This window comes from Bombus vancouverensis, chromosome 17, assembly GCF_051014615.1.
Source record: "Bombus vancouverensis nearcticus chromosome 17, iyBomVanc1_principal, whole genome shotgun sequence".
Classification (NCBI taxonomy): Eukaryota; Metazoa; Arthropoda; class Insecta; order Hymenoptera; family Apidae; genus Bombus; species Bombus vancouverensis.
Genome location: NC_134927.1, coordinates 6,064,769 through 6,088,565, shown reverse-complemented (window position 1 = coordinate 6,088,565; position 23,797 = coordinate 6,064,769). Strand labels below are relative to the sequence as shown.

The following is a 23,797-nucleotide window of genomic DNA, read 5'->3' as shown; positions in this document are numbered from 1 at the left end:
ACGAGATATGTTAACTATGATATTTTAACTTATATATACTATATATATATATATATATATAGTATATACTAGTAACTTATATATACTATATATATATATATATAGTATATACTAGTAACTTATATATACTATATATATATATATATATATATATATATATATATATATATATATATGGTTATATATACTATATATACTATATATATATATGGTTATATATAACAGTAGATCAGATCACATAATCACGCTACTGCAAGTTTTTTGGAAATGTTTCTTTCAAATCCTTCATTTGAAATGTCGGTATAATGTACGCACGTAATCGAGATACTTAATTTATGATATGCACATCGCAACACTACACATAGCTGTAATTGTTCGGTTTCTGGAAATATATGATTTATTATCATTTTATGGTATTAGAATTGTAAATCACAGTCTATAAAAGATTTGCGAAATTGCTTTATCACTGCATAATCTTTCCACACGTCGGATCCTCGTATATCGTGACCGAACGTAGCTCAATTATTACATCTATTTATTAGTAATTGCTGTTATACAATTCAACTGTATTAGAAGCTGAATAAGTAAATTTAGCATCATTCAGTCAGTGTGACTATATCATCTTTAAAGAAGCCGAAGTGATAAAATTGGTAAGAAAAGAGGAAAAAATGATTAAACGAGAAGGAAATCGACAACTAAGCGAAGAAAAGAAAAATTGCGGAAGTCAGATACGGAGATTTTATGCTGGCAAACAGATACTGCTTACCGGATGCACTGGTTACCTTGGCACCATCATTTTGGAAAAAATCCTGCGCACATGTACTGAAATCAGTAAGATTTACGTTATGATTCGAGAGAAAAAGAACATGGAAGTTAAAGAGCGATTGGAAAAATGCTTTGCAAATAATGTAAGTAGAGTAACTGAGATACAATATCAAAGAACTACAAAGAACTACATGACACTAGACGGTGATAATAATATTGAAGAAAATCATTTAACATTTGTAAAAAAAAAGTAGCATTCGTTAAAACTACCTGCTTTTCAAGCTGAAGTCCAAAAAGTAACAACCGTTACAATGAAATTATTTAGTGCTAAATTAAAATAGACGAAACACAGGATCTAGTCTGTGGTATAACTTCTACGCGCATGACATTATTAAAAACAATTATAAATAAATCAGCTATATAATTGCAATTACAAAATAATTCATATATCCTCGTACTATTTACAGATATTTGATACATTACGTGAATCAAATTCGAATTTTATGGAAAAGGTCGAGCTGATCTACGGTGATCTACAGGAAAGCGACTTAGGTTTATCGCCAGAAGATCGTCGGCGTTTGCTGGAGAACGTGAATATAATAATTCACAACGCATCGAACGTGCGTTTTGACGCAAAACCGTCCTATATTTTCCGAACAAACGTAATTGGCACGCAAAAGCTATTGGAACTAGCGACGGAGTGCTCTCGCTTGGAGGTATTCGCTTACGTTTCGACCGCATATTCTAATCCTTATAATACAACAACGGAAGAAAAATTTTACCCTCCTCCGGCTGATATGAAGCTGATCAAAGACGTGATAAAAGTCGACGAAGAAACCAAGACTGGACTTTCAGAGGCATCGATACGCGATATCGCAGGAAGCTGGATAAATTTATATCCCTTTAGCAAAGCCACCGCCGAAGATCTGGTCAGGACTTTTGGCATAAGAAAGTCGCTTCCTTGTATAGTGTACAGACCTAGCATCAGTATGTCAATCGCTTTATAGTATTTACACTCCTGCTTAAAAGTATCCCAGAGATTGAGAATATTTAGATTACTTACTAGTATTATTTATATCTTCAATAGTCATAGGTGCGCACAATGAACCAATCGTAGGGTGGATCGGAAATAAGAATGGTCCAATACTTGTGGCAAGGGCAGTACGAGCGGGTTTCCTTAATGTGTTTGAGGTTGATGTGAATGGTTCTAGTCTGGATCTAATTCCGGTTGATATGACGGCTAATGGCCTTTTAGCAGCGATATGGGACTACGTCTTAAATAGGTATTTTATACTATTAAAATGACGCAAAAGATCGATAAGTAAACAGTATTTTTCATTTCTACATAATGAAACATTTAAGATGAAAATGAATATTTCTATTAACCTCTCCTTCTTCTAAAGGGAATCGTCCGAACCACGAGTGTATAATTTTGCAAGTAGCGATTGGAATCCTGTTAAGAACAGTCTGCTGACAAAAACTTTAGTGGCAGATGCACGCAAATATCCATCGTCCGAAATGATCCGCTATCCGTTCATGATATTTGTTAACAATGTCTATATTTTCGCTTTTCTCCTTACATTATTTAATGTTATTCCTGGTTTACTTGTTGACGCGTACTACGTATTTCGATGGAGGAAGCCAGTGTAAGTCCTAACTTCAAATTCCAGTTTCTAGTTTCAGATAAGGACATCTTCCATGTTCGATCATGGTATACTTAATTAGATTATTTGTACACTCGTCCTTTTAAGGCAATACTATTAGATCGTCCGAAAAGATTCTTCCGTTTTATAAGGAAATAATGGATGCACAACATTTTCCGTTTTATATTATTTTATCGAATTACGTATAATCGATTTTGTTCTATCAAAATAAGGATCACAACGTTCGACCGATTAGATTTCATGTTTGTATAAAGATGTATCGTTGTAAAAGACGTGTCTGTAAAAGAAAGACATATTTCGGACAACCTAATATCATCCTAAAATGATACTACTACTACTAATAATAATAATAAATGGTATTTGTTTGCACGTAGGTTTACAAGGCTGATGAAAAAGGCACTTTTAAATTACATAGACGGGAAAAAATTTCTAATACCTGATCGACATATAAAAACAGATAATACGAAGAAGATTTTAGCACGTATGGATGAGACCGATTTAAAAGAATTTCGTTTTGATTTATCAACGATAAACTGGTATAGTTATATAAATAAGAATTACATCATGTTACGAAAACTACTGAACGAACCACCACAGCCGACACCGGCGACAATGAAGAAATATCGATATTTGATGACATTACATTACGTCGTTGTTAGTTTAGCTGTACTTGTTTTCTTCTACTTTCTCTACTCGATAACATGTAACATCTTCTCATTCATAGGATAATAAACACAACACGAGACTTTTGTTAAACATGTCTTCTTATTTTTTTACTTTCGCACGTGCTAAAGTATCGCACACTTTTTCACTGTATTATCGTGAAATAATAATGTTAGACTGGCTAATGACCTTGCACAGTTGATACGATTATAAATAACAATAATGTTAGATATCTGATAAAGTTATAAAATGCATGTTGACGTTAAATATTGGTTAAATTACTCGTCTTTAAAATGGGCAGAAATGGTAATCTTTGAAAACTGCTGGATAGTAGAGGATTTTAAGGATTGTAAAATATAACGCATAATTATATATAGAATAATACTCTTTATTGTTTTTGATAGTTTTTGTTGTTGTTGTCCATATCGTGCGTTATCCTCTTACTTCTCTTCAGGTTAATCGTTTTTTTGCGCCGCAATTTGTTGTTTGCATTCTTTTTCTGTTGCTGCTGATTCATTGCTGCTCGATATTTTGGTAAAACGGTACGCGATACAACGACACAACTTTTTAAAACAAAATACGAGAAACGAACGAAGAAAAAAGAAAAGATACACAACGTGTCCAACCACTCGAGAACCGTGCAATTCTTCGCATCGTGCACGCGCCGACCACTTAGGACTAGAGTAATTGCGATTCATGCTTCTTTTCTCTTTCCATCACATTTTTCCGTTCCTTTTTTTCCCTTTGTTCTCATGGTAATTGGCAAGCACGCGTGCAAACTAACGAATCGCGCACGCGGTTTGTATCAAGAATCCTGTTGTCCTTCGTCCTTGCGCTCCGTTTCCCACTAACCGCGTGAAACGCGCAGCTATTGCCTCGCTTTCTCTGTTTTCTACTTTGCTTTTATTTTCCCTAAAGCGTGTATGTTTTCTTCTCGCGTTTCCGTTTGTTCGACGTTAGCTCAACTTTCCCTTTTTTTTTTCTCCCCCTCTTTTTCCCCACGTGTGTTTTCCTTTTTTAATCTAAAATTAAAACGTCTAACGCAGTCTTGCGACACGATACGAAAGACGGTTCGAGTGATCGGCGCACGTCTCGCAGATACACGATCGTGCATCTTAAAATTTGTCCTAGCTCTATTAAAGTGGCCGCACACGCGGCTCGCATGGCGAACGTACACCCATCGGGATACATCGATTTCAGGCGATTAACGGCGCTAGTTAATTTCGAGCAATCCTATCATCGATACGACGACGAAGGAGCATTTTCGCCATGGAAAATCGCATCTGATACCGGAAAACGGCTTTATCGCATTTCCATCGACTCCTCGCTTTTTAAAATTTCCTACATTCTGTACTCGCCTTAGAATCGAACATCCCTCGGGAACGTGCATTCGCTTCACGCGCCCGGCGCCAATTCATCTTTTTCTTCATTTTTTCTCTCTCTCTCTCTCTCCCTCGCTCGCGCTCTCTCTCTCTCTCTCTCTCTCTCTCTCTCGTTCGCTCGCTCGTTCTCTCATCTCATCTTATCCTTCTTTTATCTTTTAATTAATTAACTCTGTCTTTCTCTGTAACCGTCTTCTCCGCGCTACTATTTACAATGTACAATGTTGTGTGTTCTTTCCTCGTGTCCTAGGTTTGCGGTCACGGCGGGACTCTCGTAAAGTCTCGGAGATCCGTTACGATCTAGCTCTGGCTTGCCGTCACCCGTCCTCGTTTCTGCTTCTTTTCCCTCTGTCGCCCTCTTTTTCCCTTTTTTTTTTTTTTCATTTTCTCGTCGGCTATCTTTTTGCTTTTCACACGCTGACCGCGGCGTCGTACAGCCTCGTTCGTTCGCGTTTCGTCCGAAAGAAAGGAAGAGACCGTTCTCTTTTCGCGTTCGGTTAAGGCGTTCGGTAAAAACGATCGATCATTAATAGTATCAATAATATTAATAGTATTAATGCTAATGATAATAATAATAATAATAATAGTAGTAGTAGTAATAATAATAATAATAATAATAAGAATAAGAATAAGAATAATAATAGTAATCGCACAAAAAGAAAAACAAGAAAAGAAATAGGAGGATTCGAGGACGTTGCGTTCGCAAGGCGGCCCACACGAGAACGCTGCTGTCGCTGCACTTCATATTTTACTCGTTCGCTCTGATCGTGTAGATTGCTCTTTTAATTGATTCTTCGTTAGATATCGTGGTAATAGGAACTTAAATCGTACATCTTCGCGACAGCCCAATTCCATTAACTCTTCGTAGGACAATATAAAATTTACATTTATTAATATTTAAAATAATAATAATAATAATAATAGTAATAATAATAATAATAATAATAATAATAATAATGATGATGACGATATAACAAAAACGTATGTATTTCTCTTTTTTTTTTTTCTTTTCCCTTTCATGCTAACAACGAACAGACGCACAGAAGAAAGCCGGATACTAAACGCTCTACAACCAACCCACCGTGTATACATAAATAAATTCGACGCAGAGAACGATGCAACTTGTCTGTCTCGTAAGGAGCGAAGAAACGCAACATTGCCGGCACTGTCGGCTCTGCATTCTTGTCCGTATCTAGCTGTCGTTATATACGTTACGCGCGGCTCATCACTCTTAAACGCGACGAGTGACGACAAATGGAAAGGGAAAGATCGACGGACAATGAGAGAAGAAAGAATTCGCGGCGATATGCGTACGACGATCGGACGCGATTATCTACATTGGATGCATACACACGTGAAAACAATCTGGAAGAGCATGTATCGTATGGGAAAATACGGATGACAAGAACGGAGTGGTGGTGTGTTTTTTCGTGTGTGTGTGTGTGCGTGCGTGTGTGTGTGGTTAGAAAAAGAGAACGAGATGTCTGGCGGGATATGCGTCTTACGAGCAGAAATGAATTTGAACAGGAAATCGTTGCGTGGGCCAGCCGCGAATCACAGCAACATCATCCGAACACGACAACGAGATTGCGCGAGTCCCCGTCACCGCTTTTGTATATCACTTACCACGGTAAATATACATAATAATCTTATATATATACTTCTTATTTATATATAATATATAATAATATCTTATATGCGTATATTTTTCTTCACATTATACCTATTATATCATCTTTTATTTCCGCTTAAACGTACTTCTGCGCGTGTACTATTTATACTATTTACAACTTTTCATCTTTCATGCTCCTTTTCTTCCACGTCTTCTCCTTCTCGGTCGCTCGTTTCTTTTTACTTGCACCTCCCATCGGAAGAAGGTGTTCGTCGCACACCCATTTTACGTCATCCATCTTTTTTTATCGCTTTTTTTTCTTAAAACGTTTTAACATTAACACGCACACCGGCGCACTCGTCGAAACGTACGTGTATTTAGAACTCGTATCGTCGTTCTCTCGCACGGTCACGCTTTTTCCTTTTTCCCTAAGCTGCGTCACGTGATCCACGAATTGAAACGAGAAAAAGAAAAAACGAAAAAAAAAAGAAAAAGAAAAGAGAGAGAAGAGAAACGGAAAGGAAAAGAAAAACTCACGTCCTCTTTCGCTCTTCAACACGCTCGCCACTCTCGAACGCCGAACTCACAGTCACTCCTTCGGTATCGAGTCTTCGTTACGTGTACATGTACTGTGTGTGTAATCGCGTGTAACTTAATGTCGCGTTCGAACGCAGCGATGCTGCGTCTCCGTGTAAAAAATACGAAATTATTTTGTCGCCTTCCGAGTTCCTTTTCTTTTCTTTTTTTTTTTCTTTTTTACTTCTTCAACTCTCGAGAAGCGAGTCTAGTGTCGCGTAACGCGGTGCTTGGCGTTCCGTTAAACGATCAACTCGACCGAACGGGATACAAAATGTTGCGATCGAGGGGCATGAGTATTTTGTTCGCGTACGCGTAACCAGTGCGCGGTTTTCTTCTTCGTATTAACGAAATTCGATACGTCAGTCAACGGCCGTTTCTCACATCTACCCGGTAGATTGGCTGGAATTTTGTTTTATCGGCGAGTACAGCGTGTATCGAAAGTGAAATTGTAAGGCGTCCTCCTCGTCACGGAACACCAAGCCGATGAGGTAGCGCTTGCGATCGCAAAACACGGAAAGGCGCACTTGTATTTGGAAAGATGCATCAACGCGATGGACGAATTTTTCAACGATGTAGCATACGTTGATGTATCTCGTGTACGTACGTCGCGTGTACGTTCACGCCAGTTCCCATTGGTACACCATGCAAGAAAACAACACCGACCATCTCCCTGAAAACGCTCCGCCGCACATACGCATCGAGCGCAATCTCGCGCAACGTGCGCTTTATCTGTGTGTGCATCTGTGTTGTGTATGCCTGTGTGTCCACGTATCATGTACATATGTGTTACTCGCGTTTTAACATCTTACGCGCGGTCGTAGATAGGATGGTAGAACTCGAGCGATTCGTAATCCTAAGAGACGCAACAAGCTAATGAGAACACATCTCCTCTTCTTCCTTCTTTACATCTACTCACCGACGACGTTTGATCGCAAAATGTTACTTTCTACTATCGCCCTTCGTAGTAAATTAAACGACGCAGTCTTTATTCAACTTTTTGGTTCCAACGACTTTCCTTTCATTCGTGTACAATTTTTCTTTTTTTTTTTTCTCTTCTATTACGTACGATATTCGTTTTTTCGATAATATTTACAATGCGATCACAGTATAAACAGTTGTGAATGTACAAAACGTTTGATCAAACACCGACGTGTATGACGATCGGGAAGAACGATGTTCTCATTGGCCGTTTTGAAGGAAGCTTGCGAACAGCTCGAGATCGATGCACGCGTACACGTTCTTCTCCTAGATCCTTCGCGCCGTTCAAGTAATATTGCTCGTTGTTTTCTTCGTAGGAAATAAGCGAGGAACGAATGAACGAATCGGATAGAGGCGAGGCGATTGGCGTAGCGGAAAGCAACGCGGTATAACGGCGTCGAATCGAGTACAAAAAGGCGTCGATGAAACGCGCGGGAGCCAGAAAAAGATTCGAAATTGGTAATACGACGATGGAGAATGATGGAAAACGAAAGAAAGAAACGATCGTCGGAACAGGAACGAAAAACTGAAAACTGCCGAGGGTTGACGGTTCGTGCTAATCATTATTACACTTAGCACGTAGTGTTGCATCTCTATATACATTCAAGTACGTAGCGTATCTCGTGTATAAAAGTGTCCATTCGTGTGGTGGAGGTGTCGCGCGTGTACGTACGAGTTTGCTGTAACGGTATGTGTAAGTGTCATACATCATCGTCGGCTTAACACTCGATTAATTACGGTATAAATGAATTCGTGTGGCGAAACGTTGCCGGCTAGAGCTTCCCTTTCTTCGTTACTTGAATCGTCTTCCGTCTTCTTCCTTTCTTTGTCCGCTATCTCGCAAGGTAAATCAGTCGATTTATAAATTACTTTTTCTTATATTCGCTTTGTCGCTTGTTCATAGATTTGCTTTACACGACGCTTATCTTCGATTTAAGTATAGCTGCTCCGTTGGATTTCAGTTAGTGGACGTTGAGGACGAGATCGCGCGCGGATCGCCGTTCCTCTTCGCGAAGTGCGTATCGTCGAGTTTTACTTTACTTTATTTTACTCTTTTCTTTCGTTTTCTTTCTATCTTTTTTCTTCTCCTCGCTTAATAATCCCACCGTTCCACATCGTTCCAAATGAATCATTGGTCGCCTTCGTTCACTGCTCGTCGGCCACACTCTATTTTACAATAGTATTATAGTACATAATTATTAACGAGAGATCAGTGGCGCGCAGTGGCCTCCGCGCGACGACACGAAGGGACCGAACATTTATCCCGATTTCTAAAATGCAGGTACATTTGTTAGCATCGTGCGCCAGAACACAGTTACGCGTCTCCATCCAACGTATTTTCATCCAATGCTCGCACGTCCTCTGCAAGGTACCCGAACCGACAAGCCATATAGCTCGTACGAAGAATCCTGATGGAAATACGTTGGATCACGGTGTGTCCTGTTCACGACGTCAGGACGTATCTAGACTTCTTAACGAAGACTGCAGGCGATCCGTGCGAACTTACGCACATGTGTCTCTGTGTGTACAGAATTAAGCACCAGGGTGTGATCGTCCTAGCACCATATCGACTTTTCCGTGTACGAACCTGTATCTCTCTCTCTCTCTCTCTCTCTCTCTCTCTCTCGCTCGCTCGCTCGCTCTCGCTCTCTCTCTCTCTCTCTCTCTCTCTCCTGATGTACACATATAGTATCTATGTACGTGTATAAGAGCGTATACGGCGTGTACATGTGGTGCGTGTACGTGTATTAGTGTACGATATAGGCCACGGCGGTTATGTCTTACGCGTGTAAGTGTATCGTTAGTGTGTCAGAGTGTATGACATTAATTTAATCGTCGGCTGGATAGTCTTTCTAATCCAAAGAGAAAACATCGATCGATGATGATGGACACTCCCCGTTTCGATCGGCTGTCGCGAACGACGCCGGACGTCGCCGAAGAGTTCTCAACGTCAGCCGGCTAGGCGAGCGATATACGCATATCACGCTGTGCCGATGTTACCAAAAACAAGAGAAACAAAAATAGCGAGAGTTAATACGGTAGAAAGAAGAGAAGGACACTTTTCTATCGAATGTAACAATTAGATTATATTCTGTGTGCATACGTAGGTCTCTGTCGGGGTTTCGTGCCGCTTTATCGTCGTTGTTTTAAGGAGCCGAAGAGAAGGTTACCACCGATCCTCTGTACTTGTCCTATCGCCCGGCCCGGTGGCGTGAACATTGAAAGCTCTGAGACTTTTCCAACCCTTTCTCTCTACCTCTCTTTTTCCCTGTCGCTCTCTCACTCGCTTTCTCTCGCTCTCTCACTATTCTCTTTCTTTCTTTCTTTTTTTTTTTCTGTTTTACTCTCTCACGCTATTCTCGCTCTTTTGTGTCTGACGTGCCGCCGGTGACGACATTTCGAGCGACTCGGGAACTGATATGCGCCGCTGAATTCGCAGGTGCAGCTGCAAAAACACATCGTTTCGATATAGTATAGCCATGCTCGTTTTCGAGGTGGTTGTTGATGACCGAAGGAGAGCACCCGACCTCGCGTTGTTCCATCGTATGAAAACTCGAATTTTTCTAATATAATTCGTACGTTCAAACCCGCGAATGTATATATATATACATATGTATAAATACATATGTATATGTATAAATATGTATATATATGTATGTATATGTATAAATATATGTATATGTATAAACATATATATATATATATATATGTATAAACATATATATATATATATATGTATATACATATATATATATACATATATATATATAAAGTGTAAAACTTTTGAAGGAAACAGTTTCATAAAACAGTCTCGATTAATTCGAACGATTTCGAATGAAAATCATCCCGAGCAACGTGATACAAGGTATAAAACGTCGAATCGTAGTGGATAATTGGAACAACGCGAGATCAAGTTTACTCGTCGGCTTATAAATTGTAATCACCTCTGGTTGCTTCGCATTTGAAGCACTCCCGATGGGCCATGAATTCCGTGGCGGCTGCACCTGCGAACACAGGGTAACGCGACGCGTACCCTTTCTCTCTTTATTTATCTCTATCTCTCTCTCTTTCTCTCTTCCCTACAATCAGTAGACCACCCATGCTGGTTATCGGTATGCTACAAGTAGAATGTAACCGAGATAATCGATCGGTGCGTAATTGACACGAACGGTAATAAATAAGAAAAAGAAGACCTCCTGGAGAATCGCCGACCAGGCGTCGCACATATCGGAGAGGCGGGCGAGTACCTCGTTTCTGCGATTTGTGGTTCATTGCGAGTTTGTTGCCGCGCTTGTTTTTTTTTTCTCTTTTTGTTTTTATTTACTCTGCGGCATCAGCGGGTAAAAATCGATGAGATGACTCATCGATGTCAAAATCGGGGGCTATGATCCAACGCACATTAACGATTCGTGCGTACTACTGCTACTGCCAGTGCTGACGCAGGCGTTTCCGACGTTGCTACTAGCGCAGCTGCCGCTAGTTGGAGCCAGATGTTGCTGCTGCTGCTGCTGCTGCTGCTGCTGTTGTTGATGATGATGATGCTGTTGGTGCTGGTGATGCTGCTGTTCCTGTGCCGTCGTACTTCTAAGGATATCGTCCGCGGACAGGGGCGTCAGCTTCCATCCAGGCATAAAGTCTAAATCTAGGTCTGGGCCGATATCGACATCCAGTAACTCGTTGTTGTTCAATGGATCCAGCGGCGACTGACTCGAGAGAGACAGCACGCTGCCCCAATTGATGGAACGGCTGTCGTCGCTATCACCGATGCCGGAATCGACGTCTGTCTCGTTCGAAGACGTTGGTGGCATCGGGAACGGTGTTAACCTGCCCTGCTCAGGAGGTTGAAGTTGAGCAATCGGTGCCGGTATAACCGGCTCCATGGGCGGCGGACTTCTGTCCCTCTCCATCTCGCGTTCTAGATGCCTCAGTGTATTGCAGATGAGAACCGATCGATGAAGGCTCGGATCCGGAAATTGGCGATACCTCGCCAGCTTGCACATCGAAATATTTAAAACGGCTAGTCGCCTTTGTCTGTAACACGCTCTACCACGTCGACACCAGCTTGACCTCGAACCTTCGCAGCACCTCTCGTTCGCTCGATAACTAGAACCAAGCTCCAAATAACTCTTTCCATTTTCTTCTCGCCGTATCGTTGGCGGCTCGTAATGATGAGGTGCGCCCCACTGCGGCTGAGGCCTCGACAGTTGGCTGTAACCGTTGTTACCGACCGGGCTGCTAGGTCCGCGCTGATGATGATAGTAGTGCTGCGGATGATGGTGCAGATGCGCCACCGTAGACGGCGGTGGCGCTGACGTTGGCGTCGACGACTGCGGCTGTTGCTGCTGCTGTTGCTGTGCCGCCTGATGTTGCTGTTGCTGCTGACTTGCCGATGTCGGCTGACAGGGATTTGTCTGCAGGCAGGGCGAACTCACTTCCATATCGTAATAAGAAGCCGGCGTTTGACTCAGCGGGGGCGTGTAACTATCCTCCATCGCCCACCAGCTACCCTCCACCCGGCCTAACTTCGATGGGCTCTCGCCCATATCCATGTCGAACTCCATGCAGCCCACACCTCCCTCCAGTTTACGTTTTCCTGCCGTGGCCTGCAGACCCATCATTGCACAACTCTAAAAATAGATAAATTACGTGACATTAGTCTCTCTGTACAGATTCGTTTTTATATACTTCAAAATAATATAATATATTTTCATACGTCTCCCTTTTCTAGCACAGTTCAATATTTGTTAGGACGTAAGCGTTGTAAAATTATACAGGTAACGACAAGAAACGATGATATTATTCGTTTATCGGAACAAATATGAAACTAGATAGAGATATTCAACGAGAATCGAATCTTGTTATATGGGAAACAAAAATAGGACTTTGAGGTTTTTACAAACGGGGAAAAGTTTGAATAGGCTAGGGATTTTCCCTTCATAACAATTTAGTGACATGATCGCGAAAGACCTTGCCCAGTCTCGATACTCGGTTACAAACAAGAGTGTAGGCAAAACGACATGACTGCATGACTCAGAGGGTCGGCTCGCTGACAGACGTTGGAGAATGACGTCAGGCATCTCCCTACCCTAGCCTGGAAGAAGTCATCGTTGGAATGGATGATCGAGTGGGTATGGAAGAGAAGGGGGCCACAAATGGCGAAGGGGACAGGGGAGTGTTGTTACTCATGGGTTCAATCAGCAAGCATGCGGGCCCCTTGTGAAATACTCCTCTTCATTTTATCTTTCCCTCCGTCTTTGTTTTCCTTTTCCTTCGTTTCATATCCGTTCAAAGGTACATATATACTAACATATTAAATTTATCAAAGCGAAATTATTTTCAATTTCGAGGTTGATTAGTGATTTTCCTATATCTCTAATACTAAGTCTTACGCGTGATATTACTACTGTATTATAAAAATTAGATATTTTTCATTACTTTCTTTTATATGAAAATAAAATATGTATATACATAGAGCTTACACATATATAAATAAATATCTCTTGTGTGCGATCCACAGTGATACCAACTATGAGAAACTTGATCGACCCATGCGACGAAACCCCAAACAAAATGATAAAGCACGTAGCATCGATGATTTATATCCGCGCGCATCCGATTTAACGACTGTACGGGTGAAAGTAAGTATTTACTTACTTAATCGTCTCTCCCTCCCTCAACTTTTGCTTACTGAAGCAAGACTACCAAAGGGGCAAAGAGAGCGACGCGAAAAACTCGAGAGATAAAAATCACGTGGTTGTGGTTGAGAATCGCTGACAGTGCAGTTAGTTGAACGTATTGCCGTGGGATGTCACTAGCGACACGTTCGTCATTTTGTCGGATCCACGTGGTCTGCACATGACGTTTGATTTGAGAAAAAAAAAAGCAAAAACAGAAATGGAGGGAATGGAAGTCACGAAGAGCTGACCTATGGGTAGGGGATGCTCGGTGGCGTGAACGTCATTTAACAGATAATCGATGCGTTATGTTGTTCGGCCAATACGACGAGCCGCGTGTGCAACTGGCAAGAACAACGGTGACAAAAGGAGGGGAAAAAAAGTTCCGAGGAAACGAGCAATGCCATCAGAGACGATACCGCGAGCTCATGATATATATCCGTGGTTATGATAAAGTAAGTAATGCAATTCAACGTTTTCTTTAATGAAACTTTCGATTAATAGTATCAAAAGTATGGAAATTTGGAATAAAACGAAGAGTTTAAATATATATCTTTTTCGATTATGATGTTATCGGTACAAGAAATTAAATTACCTTTCATTAAAATAACTTCATCATCAAGAACCCTTGAGAAGAAGAAAGGCAGGCTTTCTTAGAAACGATTTATAGATTTCTAGAAGTAACTAGTTAGTACAGCGGCGGCAGCAACAGCAGCCAACGACTCAATCTCGACTCGACAGTGTACATCCGCCGCGGCGGCCTACTTGGAATACGACTCGCTCGCGAAGGTTCTCCTTCCAACAGGGTCGACCAGTCCCGGAGCTCTCCGAGAGACGATTCACGGAATCGCGGGGAAAACAATGACGGATTCGTATCCGTAAGCTTGATTTCGCCTTCCATCACGGTGAAAACGTGATTTTTCTCAGGAAAGTAATTCTCGCTTTGTCGATCAATGCTTTTCCAATATCCTTATTTGTCACGCTAACAACCATATGTATTCTACGATATAATATTCGGAATACTTGCGCTATCTTATACTTTTTTTTTTTTGAAACACAGTAATTCATTTCATTGATATAGAAGAGCGCAGAAAAAAAGAAAGATGACGAATTTCCAATCTGAATGTTCTATTTGCGAAATTCTACTTTATCAGCCGTGTTATTCAGGTCGCCAGTAGATTTTGTATCTCCTTAAGTTACATTAGGCCGTATTAATTGAAACGTTCGAGATGAAGATTTCAGTGAACGCGCTCAAGAATTCGACCAACGTCCTTACAAACAATGTTTGCGAAACATGGTCCGGGCACTTGTTGAATCAAGACGGCCACCGGGTGGTTGCTGCGGGGAGTTACCGCGTAACGGATTAACTGTGTGTGGTAGAAATGCACGGCTCTTAACTGCCCATAAATCAAAGTCAAGAAGCATCCTCATCCCACTCTCTTTTCCTCTCACGAAATATTTAAGGGTTGCGGTTCGCGCGGCTCACTTTCGCAACTGAAGAATCTTTCGAGCCTCATCTGAGTTAGAGAATCGTGCCACTGATTTTCCGAGGGTAAGTGCCGGGAAGTTGCTTTCATTCGTTTTGTATCTCTCCTTTGAAATTTTTACGATGCAACTATTTCGAATAATTCGATCGCGTCAATGAAAATTGCTTTGGATTGTAAAATATAACGAACGTGTTTGGAATGAAAATATTTTTGTACTAAAATTTTATAAAATTACAAACACACTTCCCCGTCTTTTATTCGTATTCGAAACAGCTTTTTTACTTTTATTAAATAACGTTGAATTTTTTCACACGAATGCCATCTACCAGTGAATGCCGTAATTAACTCGCAGAGAGAAGTTATTTCGAGGTTAATCAGATAGAAGTACGTTCAAAATAGCGTATATTTCCTAATATCATAATCCGTTATAATATTCTTATTATTAAGCGACTTATCGAGAAACGCGACGAATAAATTATCAAATTTGTTAAATTACGTTTAACTTGAGTAAATAAAGGAAATAATTTGTCGGATTTTATAACAGTATCCCTTCGACTAATTATCGTTAAATACGTGTCATTATATCGACAAATTACACAGAAAGTTTGATGACAGAGTTTCTATAAACAAATTTGCTCCAATTCCTGTTTTATCGTCAGGAATGTAGGTCAATGGAATAAACGTGAGAGAAGTACCAGAACTAGAAAAGATTCATGACGACTGTGCTCGCAATAAGATAATGTTCACTGCGTGAAGCCTATCTAGACTGGCTAAAGCATACGCATGAGAAGATTAATAAAGTCAGCTTTTGCGTCACTCTTTGTAAAATCAAGCGAAATTCCACTTGACATGTAAAAAAGATTGGAAAAATGAAAATATGAATAATGGATAACGTAAACAAAGGTAAAAATAATTGCTTTCAATAGGGGAAATAAAGAAATTTCTTTCGGCATACGTATATACAGTAATTGACACGTGTCTGTAATTTGAATAACAGATTGACAAATACGTTTACTTTGAATGAGTTCTACTCCATTTGATTTCCTACGACCAGCCCGAGCAAGCACAGAACCAGAGAAGAATCAAAAGTAGAGGAGGTTTGTTGTGGATCCGGCTATGCCTGACGATGAGGTAATGTTTGCTACACGAGTCAAAGCTATCTAGTCAGCCAAAGAACGAACACACACGAAGCCCCGCTCAAGCCACTCGGAGCCCCGTAGATAAAACCAGTCAGTGTGTGGCGTCGTACATTCCTAAGGTTATATGTGTGCGTGCTAGACATATACAAATACATGGGAACGATGATACTGTAAGATCGAATACTTGAATGCATTTTTGAATTCAAATGCTCCAGAATTTTCGGTACGATATTAGCTTTGCATATTTAGCGGCGGAAAATAGTCGATTGCTCTGCTTCTTTGGAGGTTAGGTCAATAACTCGATCGTACCAACAAGAAATGCAATAGACTCGGTAATCGTTTCGAAGGAGCGCGCGGAAAGAACGAAATACGATCGAATACATTAAAAGTTCAAATGTGGAAGGAGGAAGAAAAAAGGGAAGAGATAATGATACGAGCAAAGTCGAGGCGTAAAATAAGTTCGCAGTATATTATCTTTTATGTTTTGTCGAAGGAGTATCGGTTTAAAAAATGATCGTCACGCGATGCATCGCGGAAGCATTGTAATTTTGCTCCGCCTCGTATTCGAAATTGCATAGTGGATAAATGTGATGGAGCCGCGTTGCTGCGAAATTTCTGCGCTGCTCGGCCATCAGAAGAACGACACATCGAGGCGACGTTGGTGCCGGCGGTCGGCAGTCATGACAACATGACGTCAACCGGCCGTGTGTTATTTTCGAAAGGGGACTCGAGCGACGCGACGCCTGCCGGCGAGATCGCCAACTACGAAAAACAGCTCGACAACGACGTCGCGCACCACGGTATCGGGCCAAGAAATAACAACGCGTACGATATAGCTTGCCGTGTTATGATTATCGAACGCAATTCCGTCGGGAATATTTAAATAAATGAGAAACCAGCGAGCGTACCCTTGGATAAAAGATTTTCGTTTTTCGTATAGAATTGACGAGCAGCTTTCACATTTCTTTAACGAATAATATTATCGCCAGATATTGTCTACTCTTTATCCGTCCATTTATCAACGACGTGCTGTATTATTTATAGGTATGATATTCTGGATAATTTTCCACGATCAGTGCAGTCGAGCAAATTATTCAAATAATTTGAATTATATTAGAAATTACATTCTAACAATCTCAATCTGACACATTTACCGTACTCTACATTTATGAACAAATTTATTCACAGTTTGCACGATATAAAATTATCTAATAGCATTTCAGCGATCAAAAGAAAGGGAAAAATCGTAATATATCTTCCACGTGAGAATAAACTCTGCTCGGAATGACTTTGTTCGTTTCGGCCGAGTCATTCGTCGAATCTAGCTGTGGTAGAAAATTTTTCGAAATCGAGAATGTTCCTCGTTTCAGCCATGAATTATGCAATCGTCGAATTTCGTTTCGCGATATGGCGCAAGATCTTCTTTGCCGAGCGGCGACGTTTCTTCGAATTCGACTTCGAGTTTCGCGCGTACGATCCTGGAAGCTGTCTGAGCGCTAGCTAGCTTTAACGGTGTAAAGTCCGCGGCAGATTAGCGGTACGCTATCTCGTCGAACGGATAAGATTGTCGGGGAGCAAGCCAGTTAGACTTAGGTTTCAAGGACTCGTAAACCGCGCTCATCGTCGTGAACTTTGAAAAACCTGAGATTGTCGGGCCTGGCGTTTCCGAAATTAGAAAATTTTCTTCCTTTTTAATTTTTTAATTAAATAGAATTTAGAGACGGCGAAGATTTTACTTTTTCGTTTTATCGATATGTAAAAAAAAAAAAAATTTAAGAAATCTGATAGCTTTGAAACGGATTTGAATTTCTAGCGCGTTTCACGTGTTGCATCCAGATTTGACTTTTATGTTTCGCTACGTGTATGCTGCATGCTAGTTTTATTTTTATATGCTCGTCTATGTACTTTGGATAGAATAGTATATTGAAGCTGTCTTAAAGTAGTCGGATGTTTTCAGGAAATAATCAACCATGGAAGAATTTAAATTCGGACTGAAGAAACAAATGTTACAAAATCTTTACTTTTACCGTTAAATAATAATAATAATTATAGAAAAAGACGACCTGATCGCTGCGTCATATATATCGATCGATGTAACAGAAATATAAAACGAAATGATCACGCAGAACAAAAATGGCGTATCGTTACTTTCACTTTGAATTGCTAATTATTGTTGCGATATATTTTCACAATTATCATAATTGTAGAGAAATGCCATTGAAAAATTGTCACGTCGTGTTATCGACGGATATATAAAGAGAGTGTAAAAAGGGGCAATTATACAGAAACGAGAGCGTTATGAAAGCTGGAAAAAAATGTTGTAAAACGCGATGAATATATTTTTATTACGCTATCGTTACGATTCGTCAGAGGATTCGAAAACGACGACGCGTTTAAATAAGACGATCGAAAATCGATACCAGAGAACAGAAGACTGAAATTGTATATAGTGGTTCGCGTGCCGGCCAACGAAAAACCGAAAGCCAGCGTATATCGCGACTAGACTGGAGCGAAACAGGCCACGGCAGGGGGTCAGTTTACGACCTTTAAATGAGAGAAAGAAATACGAGAAGCAGCGATCTAGAATCTACACGACGTTTATTGTAGATGGCCGAAAAGTACGATGAATAAGCGTTATCCTTCGCGAACATGATCCTACGTACATTTTATGCTTGGGGCCACGTGCCCGATTCATTGATAATGGAGAGGGTCGCACAAAGGGGGACAAAGGGTGAAAACTACCTTTGATGCATGTCTGCGCCGATAGATGACGATCTACTCGCTCATCTGTCCATCACCCTCTAAATGCAAATTTTCCTACAATTACCATTGAGCGTTGTACTTGAAGTAGCGCTATACTGTGTACATTCAATGCTAGAGTACGTTCATATAATAAACGTGGTAAAGTACGATGCATAATTTTAAGCAACTTGCACAGAAAAATCTCAGACAAGGTACGTATATGCGCAGTTCTCTGTTCGAATCAACGGATCTGTATGTGAAATTTATAGAAAAATAGCAATTTGAACGAAGCATAAGACGTACAGGTACTTGCGCACGAATATATCTTCTGATTAAAAAATGCTTTGGCGTAGACTCAAAGGGATGTTAGTAGCTTCTAATTTTCATGCGAGAATTATTGTTACAGCGTGCTTGGAACGTGGCTAAATTTCCCCCGCCTCTCAACTGGAACAACGGTTCGAGCGCTTCATCAACGTCTACAAATTTTTTCAAAAAAAAAAAAAAAGGAGGCAGAAAAGATCGGCATCGTAGCTACACGAAAAACGTCGCTCCCGAAGAATAGTCCCGCGATTGTTGACCCAGTTTCACGGCGCGCCGTGTAACATTTGCAACCGCGAAAATACGAGTGGTGGTGCGCGCCTATGGGTGTTTGCACGCCGCACGCACAAACACGCGATGCATTTATAGCGCGCGCCGACGTGCACACGTACACGGACGAGTCCTGCGAGTCTTGTAGCCCGCGTATCCTTTGTACGATATAAACGTATATACGCTGCATGTACAACTTTCACGATAAATACACTAGCCTATATACCGTGGTCGTGACAGCGAGAGGAGAACGTACGCGCACGCTGGTCCTACATTAGGGGATGAATAAAGGAAGGTCTCCGAAAAGGGAGGGTTGCCGCTTTCCCTGCTTGCAAGCGGTTCTCACTACCCCTCGCTAATACCGCGTCGTATAACAGAAAAACACCATAGGCTATTCACCGTATCTTCCCTCCCTCTTAATTACGATGTCGTATCTACCAATTCGAAATTGAAACGATCGAAGCGTTTTATCATTCTCATTGGCCCCTATCTGCCTTCTCCTTCGTTCGATTCAACGTATCGTTCGCTCGTTGCGGACTAACTTTGTACCGCCTGTACTCCACGATTTGGGCAACTTCACCTACCAAGGTAAAGGGTAAAAAAGGGTTTTCTCATTCCCATCGGCCCACCTTCGTCTTCCCTCGTTCGATTTAAAACACTTGATCGTGATTCCACGGCGGCCTGTATTCCGTGAGTTCATCGTTACGGCTCTCCCAACATTTCCACGTATCTGGAGAAGCGAAAGAATATTGGGTAGAGTATGTTCGGTAAGGAGGAGGATTTCCTCTTTGGAAAGTAGACGATGGATGGAGGGTAACGCGGTATTGCTCGCGTAGTAAGACGCATCTTCGAGGCGCGCGACTGTTATCGAGGGAAGATCGTTCTAGGAATTGTCTGCCATCTGTGTTCAGTTTTTTCGTTTCCTAACTCCTGGATGTATCAAAGAACAGTAAACTGTAGCAAAGGAAAAATAGGATGTAAAATTATACGTGTGTAGAATTATACTTGGTGCGATTTAAATTCGCGAAGATTAATATGGCTAGAATAGCCAAAGTATCTGAAGTATCCAGTTAGCTCGCACTGTGGCATCGTTCAAACTTATTCAAATATCACCACGCCTGATATTCTCGGCGGAAGGGCCTCGGGAATATCGTTAAAATAACCTCGTGCCTGCGAATTTAAGGATTGCAAAAATCTCCAATTTCATACTCGCACGACTAGATCGCTGATCGAAGTTCCAAACAGAATTAAACAAACAGAACCTAAACGACGATCCGTTGGAACCGCTAAGTATTCCCAGACTATTCCGAGTATTTTATACATTTTCGCGAATCGTGCGTACGCTGTTCGTTCTGGTACTTTCGAATCTCAATAGCAATGACCAGACCGCGCACTTTCATGCAAATTCACGCGCGTCTAGAAAGGTAGAACCTTGGTGAAAGACCGCTTTGCCGAGTATTGCCGGGAAGCGCCATACTTTGCACGTTTTAGGTATTTTCGCACTAGGCGCGTTCGCTGCGATTTTTGATGACCTAACGACACGTTTGGTCATTGAAATACGGTGGTTTTCAGATCGGAGATGACTCGGACAATTCGATGGAAATAAAAGATGGAAGAATCGGCGAGGTTGCACCGCGCGGAGCGAATGTGTCGTCGGTTAGGTTTACGCTGCGCGCAGCAGAAGGTTGAGAACCGATGGCACGTAATCTAGCGGGGCGCGCGGCATCTGCGGTGCCCTAAACGAAGGGTCCGGCACCCCGAGCACTCGGAATCGTCGGGAGAAAAAGAGAGAATAGGAGGGGGCGGACGGGGGATGGAAAATTGGAAGAAGCACGGGGGAGCAGAGCGTAGAAAGGGAAATGTAGTTGGCTTCTTAACGTCGCCCCTACCAACGTCGAAATAAAGAGACGAAGAACGAAGAAACGATATTTCAGCACCCTTCATCTGGCCTTCGTCGAGGAATCTGGCTGCTAATTAAACGGAAGGAGAGATTCGAACGGAGCAGCTCCGGCTAGACGCTACAAACTGTCACCCTTTTCTCCTTTTTTACGTTTTCCGATTTTCATCTCGTCGAATGAATATACGTAGCCTCGTCTACCGGTCCGAGGAAGACGCTGGCGCTTTGAAAGATGCGAAGCGTTAGAATCGAAGGTGCGCGGATTGACCGCAATTAGGGGCGGATGAGCGTGCGCGGAGAAGACGAAGAGCGGAAGGAAAACGTGAGAAACGAGGCGGGAGAATTTAAGATGAGAAACGTGGAAGAAAAGCGCGAGAAGTTTTCCATCGCGAACATATTCGAATCAGCGTGCAAAGTTCGATGCACCTGGTGGACGCATCGGTGCAATCATCTTTGAGCTGGCACCTTTCGTCTGTTTCCTTTGAGAGCGGAACATAAACATAGGCACCTAGGTGTAGGCACCTAGCTTTTCGGGTAACGGTTATTACGGGACAAAACTCGGAAGCCTAACTTTAAGGTAATCAGGAACAGTAGGGAAGCTACGACGCTTCTATTGTATTTACGGAAAGGGAAAGGAAGATATGCGATTGTATGAAAGAGCGCAGTGGTTCGTTACTGCTAAGGATATTGACTATGAATTTGCATCACGTTCGAAAGGCATTCTGTTTCCAGTCGGTTGTTGCTAATCTTATTGGCTCGTTGGAAGGAAGCACCGACCTCTTCCTGTCTCGACGCGAAAGAACATCTGAAACGTTTCAGCGCCTTGCTAGCAAATTGGCCGTTCGAGGAGCGAGTCGGACAAACGCATCGTCGATAAGCGAGACGCTGGCTGGCGGCGTCGAGCTGTTGGTAATGTGTAAAATACGACTGACATTAATCGCGACTAATCGTGAAAATCATATCGCTTTTCCACCGTTTCCAATATATATTTAAAGACGGCGTATACTCGGTCGGAAGACAGACAGGATCGCTGGATTTCGATTGCACGGGGAAACGAGTTCCGATAAATCTGTTGGAAACCGAGCTGCAACTCGCGGAACTTCATTTAAATCGGTAAAACTATTCCATTGCATACCTATCCTGCTCTCCGTCGCCCCGCGGAAACCGCACAATCCCCTCGACCGGCAAAAATAGAAATCGAAGCGTTGAACCCGGTGTCTAAAAGCAGAAATTGCAATTTTCAACGAAACCCTCCGCTTGAAATTACTACGAACGTTAAACTATTCCTATCCCTTTCGCGCAAAGTATCCGGACAAAATCGTCTATCGCTGCGAGAAGACGATAGACAGACAGAGATACGATAGAGAGACGCGTGTACGGAGAGTGGATTCACCTGACGCGACGCTCTCCCGCTGGTTGCTCACTTTTGTTACTTACAACTTATAGCGCAAACAAAAGAGAAAATAAAAAAAAAAAAAAAAGAAAAAGGAAGGGAAGAAAGAGGTTGTTCACTTTCGAGGAAGCCGGTAACTACGGGAGCCGCGCGTACAGCTGTAAACACACACGTGCACGCACACGCGGGTGGCTACCTTTGTCGTGTGGGAAGAAAGCCGTACAGGGATGGTTAAAAAAAGAGGGGCCATATGGCAGACAACGGCCAGCACCCTTGTGTGTGGGAGCTCTCTCCCTTTCTCATGCACTTTTTTCACCCCTCCGGCCTTTTTACGCGCAGCATCTTCCTGCTTACACGTGCACACAGTGCGACGCATCGTTCGATCCATTATCGTGGCGTTCTCGCGCGCGGATCTCCATTTCGATCGATGGAAATCGCCAGGCGAGGCGAACGACGTCGTCCTCGATGCGTCCTTTTCCTCTCTTCTCTTTCGACCAGTGTCTACTACGGTTTCGTGTAATTTCTGCCGCGATAAATAAAAATAGATGGGCAAATAATTGGGGTATTTGAGGGTTAACGCGTTATAAACGTAGGAGGATCAGACAACTAGAAGCGTTAGAATATTATAGCAATTCGTCAAGTACTTTGGCTTCGTCGGTTAGGATTGAAAAATCGTCGACGATTTTGCTTCTTCCTAATGATATTGATCGGCTTCGATGACGCTTGATCGATTCTGTCGGCGAATTCGAACGAATGACACGCAAGTGCGTTTATGCGAGTTGGCAGGATCACGCGCGTTGAAAGTATCGAGTAGATTTTCGTTGTGAGCTGCGACGAATTTTTATGAATGGCCCTCGGGATACTCGACGGGTCGTTCGTAGTAACAGAGTAAACCCGAGATCCTGGCGCCTTGAAATATAAGACGATTAAGCAAACTTGTCCGGCGTTACGAGTTTTTCTTTCGCCTTCGACCTTAGCGATTTCCCACACGTAGAATTTCCTAACTCTGGACTTCTCGTCGTAAAAAGTCCAATAAAAAAGCCGACTGGTATGCTCAATATTTTATCGAATATTCGCTAATTTATTCTATTTTTAAATTATGAATTCAGCGAAAGACACATAGGTCGGTGTTTCTTCGATTATTTCGTTACTTCCGTCTCTAGTTTGAAAATGATTAAACTTGCCTGAAAACACGACAGAAACCTATTTAATTTCACAGACGGAGAAGACGCA

At 41.9% G+C, this 23,797-nt stretch overlaps 3 protein-coding genes across 16 annotated transcripts in view; 2 read left to right on the top strand and 1 right to left on the bottom strand.

The window, feature by feature from the left end:
* Positions 1 to 466: 466 nt before the first annotated feature.
* Positions 467 to 3,185, top strand: LOC117166107 (fatty acyl-CoA reductase wat). The gene is made up of 5 exons (XM_033349788.2): positions 467 to 908; positions 1,233 to 1,752; positions 1,853 to 2,048; positions 2,169 to 2,411; positions 2,804 to 3,185. Exons 1-5 carry the CDS (start codon positions 669 to 671, stop codon positions 3,156 to 3,158), a joined length of 1,554 nt encoding a protein of 517 aa, XP_033205679.2. The 5' UTR covers positions 467 to 668; the 3' UTR covers positions 3,159 to 3,185.
* A 274-nt stretch (positions 3,186 to 3,459) lies between these two features.
* Positions 3,460 to 23,797, bottom strand: part of tara (SERTA domain-containing protein 2 taranis) — a 273,063-nt gene continuing 252,725 nt past the window's right edge. For 11 of the 14 annotated variants that reach the window (XM_076625895.1, XM_076625894.1, XM_076625897.1 and 8 more), the window contains one exon: positions 3,460 to 12,271. In XM_076625895.1, the coding sequence (XP_076482010.1) occupies positions 11,027 to 12,271 (1,245 nt within the window). In that variant the 3' untranslated portion in view covers positions 3,460 to 11,026. Of the gene's footprint in view, positions 12,272 to 13,913; positions 14,042 to 22,306; positions 22,326 to 23,797 lie in introns of those variants that run through there. The other 3 variants (XR_013060522.1, XM_076625904.1, XM_076625903.1) reach the window with 3 other exon arrangements.
* Positions 13,533 to 22,068, top strand: LOC117166109 (uncharacterized). Its single transcript, XM_076625912.1, is given in 6 exon segments — positions 13,533 to 13,689; positions 13,691 to 13,742; positions 14,016 to 14,188; positions 14,190 to 15,708; positions 15,803 to 16,167; positions 17,902 to 22,068. Coding segments are annotated over 4 exon segments (480 nt in total). The 5' UTR covers positions 13,533 to 13,626; the 3' UTR covers positions 14,382 to 15,708; positions 15,803 to 16,167; positions 17,902 to 22,068.

Coding starts and splice junctions, on each gene's coding strand:
- LOC117166107 (XM_033349788.2), top strand. CDS start 669: ATGATTAAACGAGAAGGAAATCGACAACTAAGCGAAGAAAAGAAAAAT. Junction 1,753..1,852: donor AGTGTACAGACCTAGCATCA/GTATGTCAATCG, acceptor TATCTTCAATAG/TCATAGGTGCGCACAATGAA. Junction 2,412..2,803: donor TTTCGATGGAGGAAGCCAGT/GTAAGTCCTAAC, acceptor GTTTGCACGTAG/GTTTACAAGGCTGATGAAAA.